General features: G+C 34.9%; 1 protein-coding gene across 3 annotated transcripts in view; it reads left to right on the top strand.

The window, feature by feature from the left end:
• SYNE1 (spectrin repeat containing nuclear envelope protein 1) overlaps positions 1-17,122 on the top strand; it is a 2,173,401-nt gene that overhangs the window by 880,850 nt on the left and 1,275,429 nt on the right. For all 3 annotated transcript variants that reach the window (XM_044089035.1, XM_044089189.1, XM_044089105.1), the window contains one exon: positions 14,094-14,267. In XM_044089035.1, the coding sequence (XP_043944970.1) occupies positions 14,094-14,267 (174 nt within the window). The remainder of the gene's footprint in view (positions 1-14,093; positions 14,268-17,122) is intronic.

Raw genomic sequence — 17,122 nt, 5'->3', positions numbered from 1 at the left:
GTATCATACATTAATCTAGTGACTCTAAATCTTGTTTGATCTTTATTATTAATTTATCTACTATATCTGTTAATGTTGTAACTAAAACTGAAGTAAATATTTCGTAGTCTAGATTTAATAATGAAATAGGGCTGAATGAGGAAACTAACTTGTTATCATTTCCTTGTTTAAGTATAGGTGAGATTGCTGAAAATTTCCATGAGGGAGGGATTATTTTGTCACTCTGAATTACCCTGAAAACATCACGCCATAATTCTAAAATGTTTAACAGAAGCAGACTATCTAATTCCATACCTAAACCATGTAACCCTCGAACTTTAGTATTTTCCCTTTTTTAAAAGCTTCTTTAACTTCTATCAGGGTAAAAGGCTTATTCAACAGAGATCTTTGGTCGTTAAATTTATTAGTAGCATTTTTCTTTAAATACTTGTCATTTTTGTAATCATGAAGATTATTATTTTTATATCATTATTAAGATCATCATGGATTTTTTTAAATATGAAGTATTTCTTCTATATCTGAATCTGTTTAGTGCTTTAGCTGATAATATTTTAGCTTTCTTCTTTTCACTTGTATCTTCTATACTAGATTGTTGTTGTTGTTGTTGTGTCTTTCGGCTTTTTCCCGGTTAGGGGGTCGCCACAGCAGAACTCCGGTCCACTAATGATTGGAAGTTGATTTTTACATGCCAAGTTGCCAGCCCTGATGCACAACCTTCAACGAAGGTACGCCCATTCACGCATGTCTCCACGCAGAAGACATTCTAGCTGAGAATCGAACCGGACAGCGTCTTACTGTGAGGCAACAATGGTACAGCAGTGCCACCACCGCAGATCTATCTTCTATACTAGATATGCAGTTAAAATCCCCTGCTAAAATTATTCTACCTTTCATAGGTTCATAGGTTCATAGGTTCATACTAGGCTATCTGCCCTGGGGCAATTATAAGCCTAGCCCGATTCTGTATGGCTTACGCCACCCCTTGAATTGAGTATACTGTGCCCTTTTTAAGGTTTAGTTTACTGTGCCTCTGTCTAATAGTGACACGGGAGTAATCCCTGGGACAAACCTACGATCCCCCATCCACTTATCGAGATTCTTCATGAAGAGATTCAGTGAGGTGCTCTGCCTCACATGAACTGGAATTATATTCCAGAGCGAAGGGAGCCTCTGGGTTATGAACCTGTCCCTCCAGCAAGTTCTATTTATTTCTGTGCTGAGGTTCAAGTCCCTCAGTGTGGCTCTAAGGGATTTAGATTTACTGAGGTGGAGCATGTCCATTAATTCTGGATTTGACATAGCTTTGTATGTCAGGCATAGATCGCCTCTAAGTAGGCGGTATGCAACTGAGTAGAGCTGGAGTTTTTTTAACCGAGCAGCATATGGCATCTGTTTGAGACCCTTGATCCTCTTGGTGAGATACTTTTGGGGTCTTTCTAATTGCTGCAGGTGTCGGGTAAGGTACATCCCAAAAGGGGCATTGTATTCTATGATGGGCCTGATGAGGGATGCATAAAGGGGCACGATTACCTCTCTTGATCTAGATGTGAAACCCTTCATGATGAGGTGGGCTATGTAGAAGGTCTTTCTAACCACTTTGGCAATGTGGTTTTCAAAGGAGAGATTGCTGTCAACTTGGGTCCCCAGGTCCCTAATAACTTTCTCTGTACTTAATGGGTTTCCGCCTATGTGGTAATTTGTGGGCACATTGTTTTTGCCAAAGGGTATGACTATACATTTTTTGGCATTTAGCTTTAAACCATGGCGCTGGCACCAGTTATTTGTCTCTGTGAGACCTTTTTGAAGGATGTTTGTGTCAGCTGGAGAGTTGATTATGGCGCCCAGTTTTCAGTCGTCTGTGAACTTGGTGAGCCATAGTCCTCCCACGTTTGCCTGTACCTCGGAAAAGTATATACCGAACAAGAATGGTCCCAGGACAGAACCCTGTGGAACGCCACTTGTGACCGGTTTCGAGTCTGACATGGCTCCAGCAACTCTCACTCTGTGGGTTTTGTCTTTGAGCCAGTTTGCGACCCATCTTGTGACATAGGGGTTTATATTTAAGCTGGATAGCTTATCTATGATGCCCGAGTGGGGTATTGTGTCAAATGCCTTTGCAAGGTCCAGATAGGCTGTGTGGACTACCTTCCCTTCATCTATGGCTTTGGTGACTGTTTCAAAGAAGTCAACCAGGTTCAAAAGGCAGGATCTGCCCTTGACAAAGCCGAACTGGGTAGGATCTAGTGTCTGTAGGTCCCCAATGTCTTTGTTTATGAGCTCCATGATGATCCTCTCCATAGCCTTGCAGACTAAGCTAGTCAGGCTTATGAGGCGATAGATTCCAGTGTTCGTAGAGGCTCCACCTTTGTGGAGTGGGACCACTGTTGCTGTACGCCATTCTGTGGGCACATATCCTGTAGTGAGGCTGAGATTGTATAGCTGTTTTATTTGAGGGATTAGTTCCTCTTGTAGTTCATGTAGGACGCAACCTGGGATGCTATCTGGTCCCATGGAAGCAGTGTTTTTTGCTTTGGAGAGGGCAGCCTTCACCTGAGCATCTGAGATGTTTGGGAGGCAGCCCTCTGCCGGGATAGATACTTGCTCTTTTGGGGGGAGGGGGTGGAGAAGTTTGCACTGAACCTGTCTGCCAGGATATTGGCAATGTCTGTGGGTTCAGTGTATTTTTTGTCGTTTAGAATCAACTCAGAACAAGTCTGGGAGTTGCATCCCAGGTTTCTAACATAACTGAAAAAAGCCTTATGATTGTCTTTGGTGTCCTGTGCAATTTTTCTCTCGAAGCTGGCCTTGGAGGATTTTATGAGGGATCGTAATTTTTTGCTAGTACTGATCAGAGATGCCTTCCCTATTAGGGATTTTGCTCTATCATGTAGTAGCTTCCTCCTTCTGTTGTACTGTTGTTCCAGTGACATTTTAGTAAGTTTAAGTGATATTTAGCCACTCTTGCACCTACTCCAGCGATCCTATACTAGATATGCAGTTAAAATCCCCTGCTAAAATTATTCTACCTTTCCAGTGACCTTTTAGTAAGTTTAAGTGATCTTTAGCCACTCTTGCACCTACTCCAGCGATCCAGTAAAAATTACGTAGTGTATAGAGTATGCCATTATATTTAATTATTACAAGTGTTTGCATTCCTTTGGGATCATTAATGGATTCCATGACCTTAGGCATTGCAGTAGATTTTATGCAAAGTATATCAGTTCTTCTTCTCTTTTTGTTAAAAGAAGCAAATGATAACATTTTGTAACCTACGTTATTAAAATATTGTATATCCTTATCTAGCAAATGAGTCTCTTGCAAGAATATAATGTCTCTTCTGTTTAATTTTAGATATCTCATTAAAGATTTCCTTTTGTTGTCATTATTTAATTTATTTATATTAACAGATAATAGTTGAAGTTCACAGTATGGATAGTTTTAAAAAGATTTATTTTAAAAGATAATATTGCACGTTCCTAGTTTGCTTATTGAACAGACAAATTACTATACTATCTCTCTACATACCAATACCTAAAAATTCATCAAAAAATATGCAAAAGCTACCATGACTCACAAATATTTAATATAATACTGTATATAAGTCAAAAGTAATAATTAATTTATATATTTTGTCATTTAAAACTAGTCCCCCATTACTATGTAAAAGCATAATAATCCTCTTCATTTAATCACAAATATTAAATAATCCTTCAAAAAGTGTACTATATACCTGTTTATGTAACGGTAGTATAAATTATCCATTAAATATTCCTAAATTACTCACTCATTCAACATTATTATAACTAAACCTCTAAATAAATAAGTAGAACAGAGTGGAACCTGAAGAGATAAAGACTTTTGTAAACTTACAGGTGACAGGTAATCTTATCAAACTAAACTATAATACAAAAGGGAACTCAGTACAGATATATATTTATCATGCTAAAAGATACATGCATTTTTATAGATCTAACAAAAACTCTGAATTAATTTTTAAGTACAGGTGTCTATATCTCAAAATTGTATGACACTCTTTACATGACAAATATCAAAAAATTTAAAAATCATTTAACTTAGTAAACAACTTCATAAAAATATGTACAGAAGTTGAAGATAATGTCTACCTAGTCAAAAAACAAAAAACAAAAAAACAATATTTGCAATGTATGTTGTATTCAACATGTACAATGTACTTAATTCAAACATTTTCCCTTCCCAGGTTCAAACATATTGAAAAATCTGCTTTATTTCTATCAAAATGGATGTCCTAATTAAACAATATAACACTCAAATTTCATCCTCAACTTATGAAATTAGTTATTTCAGGTAGTCATAGTGACTTTAATATTACATGTAAAATGCTTTAGAGTTTACATGGCCAAGCTTGAAATTTCAGCTTTCAGATTATTTTCAAATACAAAACTTTCTATTTAATTTATATGTGATCTTGTACATTCACGTTTCTGCTGTATGCAGTCATATGTAATACATATCTTTCTTATAAGCTTGTAAGCAAATTATGTCAGCAAGAGCACAATATACATCATTACTATAGATTTTGTTTTACCAATTCTACACTTCTAAGAAAATAAAGAAAATATGTTATTTTGAGTAGATTTCTCACTTATATATTTGATAAAAGGAAAATTCCTTTCTGATTTCACAGACATCAGTGATGAACTTTCACCTAAATTTTCTTCAGAACAGCTCAAGGAGGAAACCAAGGCACGAGACAAGCAAGAATCCATCATTCTGATACAACTGGAACAGTATTTTGTTATCAAGCTTTCTTTAAATGTTACTTGCTTCATAAATGACTTGTGAAAGGAATGCGTTACACAGGATCAATGACAAAATTGCCAGCACTTTAACACTTCTAATTAGCATATTACTTAGACCTGACATTCTGTTAACCCTGCAATGTACATACTAAGGAAAGCTGACCAAATGAAACAAAATTCTTAACGTATATAGTCTTAAAAGTTACCAGTTCTGTTGCTTATAATTTAATGACATTCTCTGACAGGAAGAATGTATTTAACATTTAGAAACAGGCTTATAAGTTTAGTTAAATGAAATATATTAAATATTTCATTGTAAATGTAGTAAAACTATTTATATTCCTCATCATGATAAATGTTTTAGCTTAAAACATAAATACATGCTTTCATATGTTTTGAGGCTTAAAGCTCAGTACATACCTTTATTTTAAGAGCAAATCTACTGTTTCAGAAAATAAAAGTCCTGCAATCAGAGGATAAAAGTCACTTTTTTAAAGCTTTTTATTTTTGAAGCAGTTTTCCAGGAATTCATCTCACTCTTTCTCTTGAGGCATATACTGTTCTACTTGATCTTTTCAGTATTATTAAGGATTTTATTGTTATCAAAAGTAGATACCTCCTCCACTGCATCAAATATTTTGCTTCCTTCAGAAATAAATAATTTGATATTTGCAGGAAACACCAAAGTGGCTTTAATATTGTTCTTTTAAAGTTCCTTGATCAGTGGTAAGCAGGATTTTGTTTTACTCATTGCTTTACTGGAATAATCATTGTCAACTCTGGCTACTTGTTCGCCTATTTTCATAGGTGGGCTGGACCATGCTGTTTTGTTCACCTATTTCATAGGTGAGCTGGACCATGCTGTTTTTAATATTTGATCTTTTTCTAAGCTAGACATAAAATCAACTATAGTTGAACATTGTGGTGAGTTTTTCTTCTTTGAAGGTACTCTCAGGGATTGGTGTGCTATTTCTATTCCAAAAGATAAAGTTTCAGGCAGGTTTAATGTTTTATACAACCAGATTGTTGAGTTTATTATATCATCTATTTCATACTTTTCCGGTATACCATAAATTCTAATGTTTTGCCTCAGTCTATTTTCTAAATCATCAACTTTTTCTATGAACCAGTTATTTTGTTTTAAAAGAAATTCAGTCCGAGTCTCACCTTCAGTTCTTCTCCTTTCGTGTTCATTTAAAGCTTCTTCCATACTGCTGATTTATGTACTTTGTTTCATAAGAATTTCTAAATTTTCCATCTTCTTTCTTGTCTCTTTTTTGAAACTTTCTATTTTTTTTAAGTAATATATCCTACGTAGTAGATATTAGTGACTGTGTGTCTTTTTTAACAAAAGAATCTTGAGTACCATTTCTTGAGTGACTCATGCTAAAGTCTTTTATTTCTTAACTGAGCAGTTGAAATTCTGACAGGAAAATTACTGCTTTTGAAGAACTTGGAAGCTATAAATCTTTTCACTATTAGTGAATAAAGTTAGCTAATATGTATCTCCAAATTTTAAATTTTTGATTATATTTTCTATCAGGGAGAAGTTTTCAGTCACTGAGCTTTCCACTAGTTGCTGCTGTCAGTTAGTGTCAGTTGGCCAGCTTTCCATTCTGTCATTTTTAACAGGAATTATTTTTTTACCAATCTATCAGTTTACTACATCTGTTCTCCCTGCCTATTCCCTATTAAAATTTTTTCTTTCACGCTTTCCTTCAGTTGTGACTTTCTTACCACTTCGGATCAGTCAACATATATCCCTAACCTCTGGTTGTCAGCTTACAAATTCTGGTATTGCTTGTTCTATTATGGTTGAAACATTCACTTTTCCTATTACCTTATTGCAGTATCTTTTGAAATGGAATCCATTTGTGTAACCCATGCAGAGGCATTTACATGTTAATTTGTTCCTTGTTTGGCACTGGCTGTTTGATGAACTGATGCATTGTTTGCCATCTGGATTTGTTTTTTCATGAACTAAAGTAATGTTTTCTCCTATGCTCATGTATTGCTGATTTCTTAAGTTACCTTCCTGTAATGTTTTACTTGACTAGAACTATGTAAAAATCTCTAGTAACTTATTTATTTTTATTTTTACCTTGTATTTGGTGCATAGCTGAGAAGGCCGAGTCTGCCTGTCCTGTAAACAAGTTAAAAATACATACACACTTTAAACTAATAGTGGGTATGAAATATTCATAGACACGTACATACATGTGATGACTTGAAAACAATTAAGGATCTCAGTAATCATATCCTGGTGTTAGCATTTTAACAACCAAACAAAGAATTACAAATAGCAGACATGTTGAGCCAATAAAGTAAAATATAACCAAGTTTATTGTAGATTCCACAAAGCTTTCAGGTGATACCCTTCCTCACTGTGTATGCATCAACCATACAACCAGAACTCTATTTAACTGAGACACAGCCCAATCAAAAACATTTCACATCAACAGTTATCAATTAAAAACAAGGCTTAAAGCCACAAAGTATATACAAAATCCCCTATATTTCAGCAACACTTAAGTGAAACCATACAGAAAATATATAGTATGTAAGACATATGAGATATATAAAAATATATAAATCTGAAAAACATTAATTTTAAAACTATTTGTTTCTTTAGAAGTATAGGCTTGATACTAAATAACTGCTGTGTTCAAGCCAGGTTTGCTGTCTGCATTTAAAAAAGTGTTTGCACAGTCATTCATACAACATGTGCAGATGCTTTATATGTAGACAGCACTTTAATAGATCACTTGTGGACTTGCCACTACATTTTATATGCAGGAAACATGTTTCCTTACATTTACTGAATTATGTATTTTAGGCAGTTCATTATAAACTCAGTGTAGATATTTCTCACAGAGTTTTTTTTCATCTTACTGGCATGGGACTGCACCAAACCCATTTATGGTCTCACAAGTTACACTTCCAGGATATTCTTTGGTTCCATATTTTTCACCCCTCATATCCATTCCCCATGAAGATAAGTATTTGCTGTGTTATTTTCTTGCTTTCTATCCAGTCTGTCCTATCTTAAGACTGATTGTACCTATTATCCTGTCAAAAAGAGTGATAGACTGATTTACAGTGAAATAATTATTTCTAACTGTATGCCATGCTTCCAAAGGATATTCTAGCTTTAAGAAGTCTTTTTTTGCATATGACATTTTAAATGTTTGATTTTTATATTACACTTGGCAAGAGAAATTTGCAGACTCTTAATGCCCCTGTCATGCAATAAAACAAAAACAGATTTGGGGAGCAGTTAAGGCCAGTCCCTCTTCCCAAGTATAATGTAAAAAGTGTATATCACAATGCCAGATTTCTTATTTTTTTTGGCTCCCACAACCTGTGCAGGAGCTCCCCTTTCTAGATGTCAGCTGAAGTGTGTATTCCTTTCTTGTGAATGATGAGAACCAGACCCATTCCTTCCCTAGCCAGAGAGGGTTCCTGTGCTCATTCATTCTTTGACTATGATAAGAGCGCTTTCAGACCATTTATTCCTCTTATTGGCAAGAAATGAAGTTTAGGAGTTAGCTGATTTGCCTGTTACGTGGCCTTTCCATTCCTTGCCTTGGCCTTATTTATCCATCCATCCATCAGCTGAGGCACTGCTAAATGCAGCTACTTTGGAGAGATTCCTGTGTGCCACCTACCTGCACTAAGCACAATGCCTCTGCTTTTGAGTAGAGCTCACAGATGCAGCAACAGCAGGCACACCACCTCCTTTTCCCTAAGATGGGCCAGCTGCAAAATTCTTCCAACCATAGACCTTTTGCTGCAAGTTCACTAATCAAAATGAAGTTGTTGTTGTCATAATTAGAGCTTCACCTCTTTATGCTGCCTGCAGTGATACCACATTTGTTAAAATAAAATTACACTTTAAGAAAGGGGTATGCAACTCTAAAAATCAACAAGAATGTATGGTGATGCAATGAAAACAGAATATTATATTGGAGAGGAGGAGTACGGTGAATACAAATTAAGTTATGCTGGTAGCATCATTACTAGATGGGTAAAAAAGAAAAGTATGTGAGCCCAATTTCTTCTAATCTGGCTTTACTGTTTCCATGTATTGTACGTATGCCTTGTTCCCTCCTTTCTTATGTATCATAACCTGGAGTGAGGTGAGTGAGCTTGTCTGCGTTTCTCATTTATTTATTTTATACATGTGTAGGCTGTAGGACTGTACTGGCTTCAAATGCTCTGCTCTGTTCTCTGTTATTAGCATCCCTTTTGAAGATCTGAGTTAAACCAACAAATTGTAGCAGCTATAATTTACATACATGCATACATACTAATATTTCAAGCACAGGCATTAACCCCCTTCTAGCCTGCCAACATACCAAAACACCTGTTCCCATAATAAGTGTCTAGACTGTTATTAAAATATCTAAACTAGAACTTGCTTTAATGTAATTTGGTGTCTGTTTCATGCATCAGCTGCTCTCTCAGAGAACCAATTAGTACACGTCTCATTCCTAAAGAATCTTCTACATAGTTTGTCTGATGATTCTCTACTATTTTTTCACAACCCCAAACATTCACAGAAGTATTTGTCTTTAAATGCCCTTTATACCTGAATAACATCTCCTCTTACATATCTATAAGTAGTTTTATACAACCTACAGTTCTATAACTATCATTAACCAGTTGGTTGATATGATTAGAAAAACTCAAAGCTGGATCGGCCTATATACCCAGATCCTTAAATGAATCTACAGTTTCAATAACTATGTGCTGTATTAAATATTTACCTTTCAATTTATGTCTGTCAAATCTAATATGCTTATTAACAGCATATTATTCTCCTGGGCCCATATGGTCAGTTTACTCAAGTTCTTTTGCACAAATACCTTATCTCTAACACATGTAATTAGTTTACCCAATTTTAGGTACTCTGCATATAGACTGTAGAACATTTCTGATGAAAACGTTAGGTCCAAAAGACGTAATCTAAATAGGTAAGGGCCTAGGACAGAGCCTTGTCAGACACCCTGACTTTAACCAATAATTTCATCTGTCCAATTGCTGTATGATACTTCCCATGTACTTTTTGTAAGCCATGCAGCTATCCATCTTATCAAGAGTACATTGATACCAAGTTGTTCTAATTTATTGATCAGTGTTTTGTCTATTACCCTATCAGATGATGAAGTTAAATGCATATAAATTACATCACAGCACAATTTTTCATTCATAGCTATTATTATATTGTTACAAAACATCATGTTACAGGTGAAATAGATCTTTTTTCAACATATGCATGCTGATATATGGTTCAAGTCCCAAGCGGTCCAATTCTGACAATAATTTATCCAGTATTACATTCTGCATTATTTTCCACAATATGAAAGTAGACTTAAGGGTCTATATGACTCTGGGTTTGTCCTAGTCCCCTTGCCCTTAAAGACAGGTTTAACAAGTGCATTTCTCCAATCTTAAGGAATTTCCCCATATTTATATGGCCTAGTAAGTAATAGATATAATGGTACTGCAAGTTCTTGCTGAAGTGTTCAGGACATTATTACTAATTCCGTCTCACCCTGTGCTTTGTTTGGATCCAGTTTGCGCAGTTCTTTTTTAATCTAATCTAATTTGATTCCTGGATGTCACTAGAAAGACCTATAATTTGATTCCTGGATGTCACTACGAAGATCTATTACTCCCTTTCTGGAGCCAAACTGTTTTACATGAGATTTTGTAAATATATTTATAATCTGTTGTGTCTGAGAATAAATTTAAGAATCTATACACAGTTCATTAATTTGTACTTCTTTACTCCTACATTTTTTGAATGTATAAAAAGGTTTCCTATTATGCTCAATATATTTGCATAAATTTTATTCAAGTTTTTCATGATTTTGTCTCATATAATACTTAATTTGTTTGTCTAGCTTGTTTATTTCATTTTTCAAAATTACAGCATGACCTCTCTTCCTTTTCTTATATTTTTTGCCTCTCACCTTAATCACATATTTTGGTCTTATGGAAATATATCCCCTTAACGTTATATGCCTAGATCTTGATGTTAAACATTTTTTTTTTATATTTTTTGCACTCAAACAATTTCTCTTTAAAAACTTTCCACATTCCATCTGCAGTTTTTCCACTGAACACATTACTCTGGTTAGTTTTACATAGTGACTGTTTTGCTTCCATATAACTTATACCTAATCTTCTCTGCATTGGTTTAGATTTCAGTTTGGCAGAATTATCTAGCAACAAATTAACCTTTATAATCCCATGATCACTGCACAACAGTGGTGGTAGAACTTGACTTGAAGTAACGGTAGTTTCTTTAGGATCACAAACAATGTCTAGTATGTTCCATTTTTTTATAATATGAAGCAATTGTTGTGCCTTAACATATGCTGTGAACAATTTCCTTACAAAAGTTGTTGAATCGATATCATTCCAGTCTGTTTCTGGTAAATTTAAGTCCCCGACTAACATTATTCTTCCCTCCTGTATTTCATGCAGGAAATGTATGAATTCCTCTAGGTCATCTGCACTTGACTTTGGTGGTCTATACTCTCCAGTAATTGTTATATGTTTATTGTCACGGTTAAACAGTGTATAGTATTGGTGTTGTCATTGAAAATGTAATAATCACAGGTCTCATAACTATCTTTAATCCCTCTCACAACTCCACCTGATTTTTTGTTTGAATGTCTGTCACAGTAAAAACATTTGCACTCTGACAGAACTGGTTTCCTGTCATTGTTCTTTAACCATGTTTCACAAGCATTAACAACATCAATCTTGTGGAATGTAGCAAATTTTCCAGTAAAAAAAAAAACTTTATTATTAATGATCCTAGCATTAACATCCATCAGAGACACATCAGATACTGCTGTGAACTGTTACATTTTCGACCTGACAAAAATCTTGTGTAGTTTTTGTCAAATATTGCAAAATATCTGCTGCAAAAATTCTCTTCCATGATCTTGATAAATGCATACCATCCTGTATAAACACATGTGTGCACAAAACTATGATTGGATGCTCTACACATTTACATTTTTTAAAACGGGACATTTTTTCCATGTCGGTATTTACCCAAAAAAATCTTTTCATTAATGGTGACCTGACTATTCTTTCTATATGTGCTCTGTGAAAAATATGTCCTAACCCTAGTACAAGCTATACTATTTAAGCAAAAGTTCCCTACTGACGGTCAGAGAATCATTGTAGATGAGAGCATTTGTACCAAAATGAATAAAAACAGATCCATACTTCCTTACATTAATGCGTTCCAAGGCTTGTCTCACATCTTCTGTTTTTGTTTCTGGCATGCATAACAGTATTAAATGGTTGTTATCTTCTCTGCAAATAAGTATCAGCTCTTTTAATAATTGAATCCTCAACTGCAAGAATATATTTTCTGATCAGATCTGAAGACTCTTCAGCTTCTAATACAATAATATCTGCTCTGTCAGTTGTTGTAAAGGAATGATCTTCATCTCTATTAGTCTGATTAATCTAACTGTTTTCACTGAGTATTACATTTGCAAGCATACAGTTCTTATCCAGCTGGCTTTGTACATCTGCAGCTTGAGCCATGTAGTCAACATTTGTCTTTCTTTTCTTTTTTTCTTATAGTAATGTTCTTCAGTCCTTCCACGTTCAATTTTGATTTGATTTCTTCCTTTTCACCTGCCTCTTGCTTCTTTTTTCTACCCTCTGTTTTGGAAAAATTATGCTTTTTTCTAAAGATTGAAGGTTTTCTGATAGGAAAATGTTATCATTCCCTGTATTATGTGCATTAAATAACAAACCAGTGTCCTTTTAGTATGCATTCTCTTTACTTTGCAGACATTTATCATTTTATCTTTCTTCCTTGTTATTTGTTGTGAACATCTTCCTTTCTTTCTTGTGTTTCCTTCTAAATACTCTGAATCCTCAGATTGCTGAATACTTCTATCCTGAATTCTACAGTTGTTAGGGGCATCATGTTTTTGCATAGAGGTTGAATGATCTTTACAGACAATAGATATATCATTTCTTAACATTTCTTAAATGTGTTTTTTTTGCACTTTGCCTAACATTATTTATCTCACCAGTCCAGTCATTAATATACGTAACAACAGTTCTCCAAGCCGTGCCAATTGCACAAGTGCAGTCATCCTCAGTAAGTCTAGATTTGCTTTTAATAATGGTAAGTGAATCATCCAGCATCTGACATGAGGTGTTACCTTTAAATATGCACAGCATTTATTACACAGTACAAGATATTTGTGCTATAGCAAATCATTAATTGCATACTCATTTAAGAAATCCATATTCAGATTCAATAAATTTTAAAAGAAAAATTAAAATCAGTAACCACAGAATTCAAAGAGAATGAAATCAATTTCTATGAGAAAAACACACAAACAATATATAACATAATACTAAAGTAAGTACAGTAAAGTTACTGTTCTGACCATACCATTTCTGAAAGTGAGACAAAAGCTATAATTCCTTTACATCATGTGGGAATGTATGCAGTAGCCTCTGCTCACTGTCGCTCTCATTTGCACTTCTTTTTAACAGTAAAGATCAGTAAATCACAAACCAAGATAGGATTGTTTAGATAAGCCCATCATTGTCTTTATTCTGCCCTATTTTTTCACATAGTCAAGGCAGAACTACTTGATATATAGTCCTCCTAATATGAGTAGTTATGCATGACACGTATTACTAAATGGAACGCTGTTCCCTGCATGCCTGGTGCCAGTACTTGTTTCCTGCCTGAAGATGCATCTGTGCTGAAAAATTCCCTGAATAAAATGAAATGGGCTTTGGCTCCTCACCACCCTCCCCCAGTAAGCAGGTTGACTGCCACTCAGGTTACTAATCAGATTTGGCTTGGCAGTATCAGAGATATATGTGAACTTTGTGTTATTCATCATCAAGCAGCACTGGGTGGATTTACTTCAAAACATTTCTGGCTTTCCTACTTAAAGATCTGCTACTGTAGGATCTAATTCCTTTAGACAGGATTCTAAGACTGGTGTTTTACTAAGAAGTTATTTATAAAGACTTATGGAAAAATTGTTACATTTTCTTTCTGAGTGTTTTCATTATTAAGTCAGTCTAGTTTTTGTTGTTAGTGTAGCACTACACCTTAGTATCATGGCTTTTACAGCACCTGTGATGTGCATATGACAGCATGAATGTAATCAGTTGGAGGGAATCAAATGGTATTGTCACTATGAAGTAACTTTCAGAGGCCTATAAACACTTTTTTTCTGGTACTTCTTATGTAGGGTACCAGTGTGCTGTTAATTACTCATGTTGTTTTTTTTTAATCAGGAAAAACTCAATGAACAACTTGAAGAGCAACTTCAGGCGGAAGCCCTACAGCGATATCGGCTTGAGGCTGAAGAACTGAACCGATGGCTGTTGAGTACCAGGGCCATGCTAGACACTGCACTGCAAGCTGCTCAGGAACCTATGGACATGAATGCACAGCTGGTGGACTGCCAGGTAAACAAATATCACATGTATAATGTAATACCATTACTGTGAAGCATGCCACTGGTTGTAGGGTAAAACATGATAAAGACATCCTTATAAAGAAAGACTTTAATTTGGGACTAGTGAGGTCTTCAAATACATGAGAGAAAAAGACATACTGCGAATAACTACTGGGCCACTTGAAAGGGATGGGATGATAGACAAAAAGAGGTGGCCATTGTAAACAAGTGTTTACAGTGAGCCATCCTTGGAATGTAACATACAGTATTGCGTTAGGATTTTAGAAATGAGATACATAACAATTGTAAGACAAATGGACAGAAACCCTCTCAGTCTTAAAAACAAACAAAACTCTACCTTCCGATAGATTGCAGAAGGATATTCAGACAACTGAAATGAGAGTCGATTGAGTTATTAGGGGGCTGTTTAACACTTAGCTGTTTCCAAAGGGTCTTCTCAAGGATTAAAGTAAGATGGTCATTGTGACAGCCTGTGCGAGAGTAGACTGAAATGATCCTGGAAATTACTCATATGTATATTAGATATAAAAGATCGAACAGTGTCTGTGAAGGACAAGTCCTATGTGATATATATATAGGCCTAGTACATACAATCCACCATTACATCCTCAATTAAAGAATTTAGAGAGAAGGATGGAACTTAAAATCAGAAACAACTTTAGAAAAAATGGATATCAAGGTAATTTGACTGTACAAGAAAGTTCATTATTATATGAACTGGGCCATAACCCTAATATTAGGGTTATGGAACCAGATAAGGGGGGAGGTACAGTTTTCATGGACAAGATTATATATGAAAGTAAAATGTATGCCCTTTTAAACAATGATTCTAGATATACTTCTGTTTCTCTAAATGAGATCAATATAGCTTATAAAAAAATTGACATAGCCATAAAAGATCTATTTGATCAAGAAGTTATAGATTTCAGTATGTATACCTTTTTGGATAATACTAATCCCAGGGTGCCCTCCATTTTCGGGGTACCAAAGGTACACAAAAACATTCATGACCCCCCCCCCCTCAGACCCATTGTAGCAGCACAGGGTTCTAAGATTTCTCCACTTTCAAAGTTTATTGACTGGAAGTTCAAGAATCTATGGCCCAAGGCAAGCTATTTATTAAAAGACTCTTGGGAATTTTTGAAGAAAGTAACCCCAGATTTATTAGTTCCTAACTTAAAATTTTTAACTATAGACGTGGTGGACTTGTTTTCTGTGATTCCACACGACATCGGACTTCTTTGGTTAGAGGAAGCCTTAACATCTTGTCCCAAGGCTAGTGCCAATGACAACTTTCTTATATTAGAATTAATGGAAATGGTTTTGAACAACAATTTCATTTATTTTTCAGGTTAATATTATAAACAGATCTCAGGGGTGGCCATGGGGTCTAATTGTGCCCCCACTTATGCCGACATTATTCTATCCGTCTGGGAGAACAAATATGTATTCAATTGTGAATTTACTCAATATTGGGGGGCCTATTTCAGATTCCTGGACGACATTTGTATCTTTTGGACAGGACCTGACAACATTATTTCCATTTTTATGGAATATTTGGCCTCTTCCACTGAATTTTTAACTTTCACTCATCACATTTAGGAAGGGAAGGTTGAATACCTAGATGTATTATTAAGTATCCATTAAGGAAAATTCACATCTAAAGTTTATAGGAAGCCAACCTTCTCTAATAGTTATATACATTTCAATAGTTCCCATCCATTATATCAAAAAAGAGGAATAGTAAAGGGACAGTTGGTCAGGATATCCCGTATGACATCAGAGGAAGAAGATTACAACTTGGAGTGTTACAAATTATTTTGTATGTTTCAGGAAAGAGGTTATCCATATGAATTTATCTCCCAGATTAAGGAACAGGTAGATTCAGGCAGAAGAGATCAGTACAAACCCATTTTGGGTTTAGGAGATACATACAACACAACTGATAACACCAAGGTGCTATCCGATTTTAATCGGGTGTTCATTACTGAGTATAGTGCTAATTCAGGGGTCATCAGGAATATCATACAAAATGAATGGGATAATTTTCGGGACATTACAGATTTGGAAAATTTAAGCTACAAAAATGTTAAAACAGTTTTTAGAAGGGGCAGAAATATTAAGAACTTGTTAGAACAAAATTTCCATTTAAATAAATATTCTAATAAGCGTATGGGCACTTACAAATGTGGTTCATGTTCACAGTGCCACTACGTTGTTAATTTGGAAAAAAATTTTTCTTGCAGCTAGAAACAAATATATTAAGTCCACTAGGTTTTCTAACTGCAATAGTCAGGGGGTGGTTTATTTGGCCTTCTATTTATCATGTCCCGCCTTCTATGTGGGCAAAACTGAATGTCCTTTAAAAAGAAGGATATATGAGCACTTATATGAGATACAAAAACAAAATCTCAAAAATGCCCTTTAGAGACATCTTACGACATGCCCTACAGCCAAGTATCAGTTTTTTGTTTTGGAAACTGTTTACAAAGACAATAGAGGAGGGCCATGGGAAATTAGATTAGAGCACAGGGAAACCTATTGGCAAATTTTACTGGAATCTAATAAGGAACCAGGTATAAATGAATATATATCTATTAAGCCTTTGTTAAGGTTAAAAGCTTGTTGCATGTAAATAAATTTTAACAGTATTTATAAATTATTTATTAATATATTTTTAAATCTGTAATATTGTATATTGATATTCATATATTTCCAATACCTTAGGGTTTTACTAGTTTTATTGAGCTTCAGGTTTTTTAAGAGTGGTCTCTATGTCTCTTTAAAATTATATTATCAATTAGCTACTATTGAAAGATTGAAGTCAATTAAGTGTATATATAT

Source organism: Protopterus annectens, chromosome 1.part0 (genome assembly GCF_019279795.1).
Source record: "Protopterus annectens isolate FY-2018-M chromosome 1.part0, PAN1.0, whole genome shotgun sequence".
Taxonomy (NCBI): Eukaryota; Metazoa; Chordata; order Ceratodontiformes; family Protopteridae; genus Protopterus; species Protopterus annectens.
This window is presented reverse-complemented; position numbering and strand designations above follow the sequence as displayed.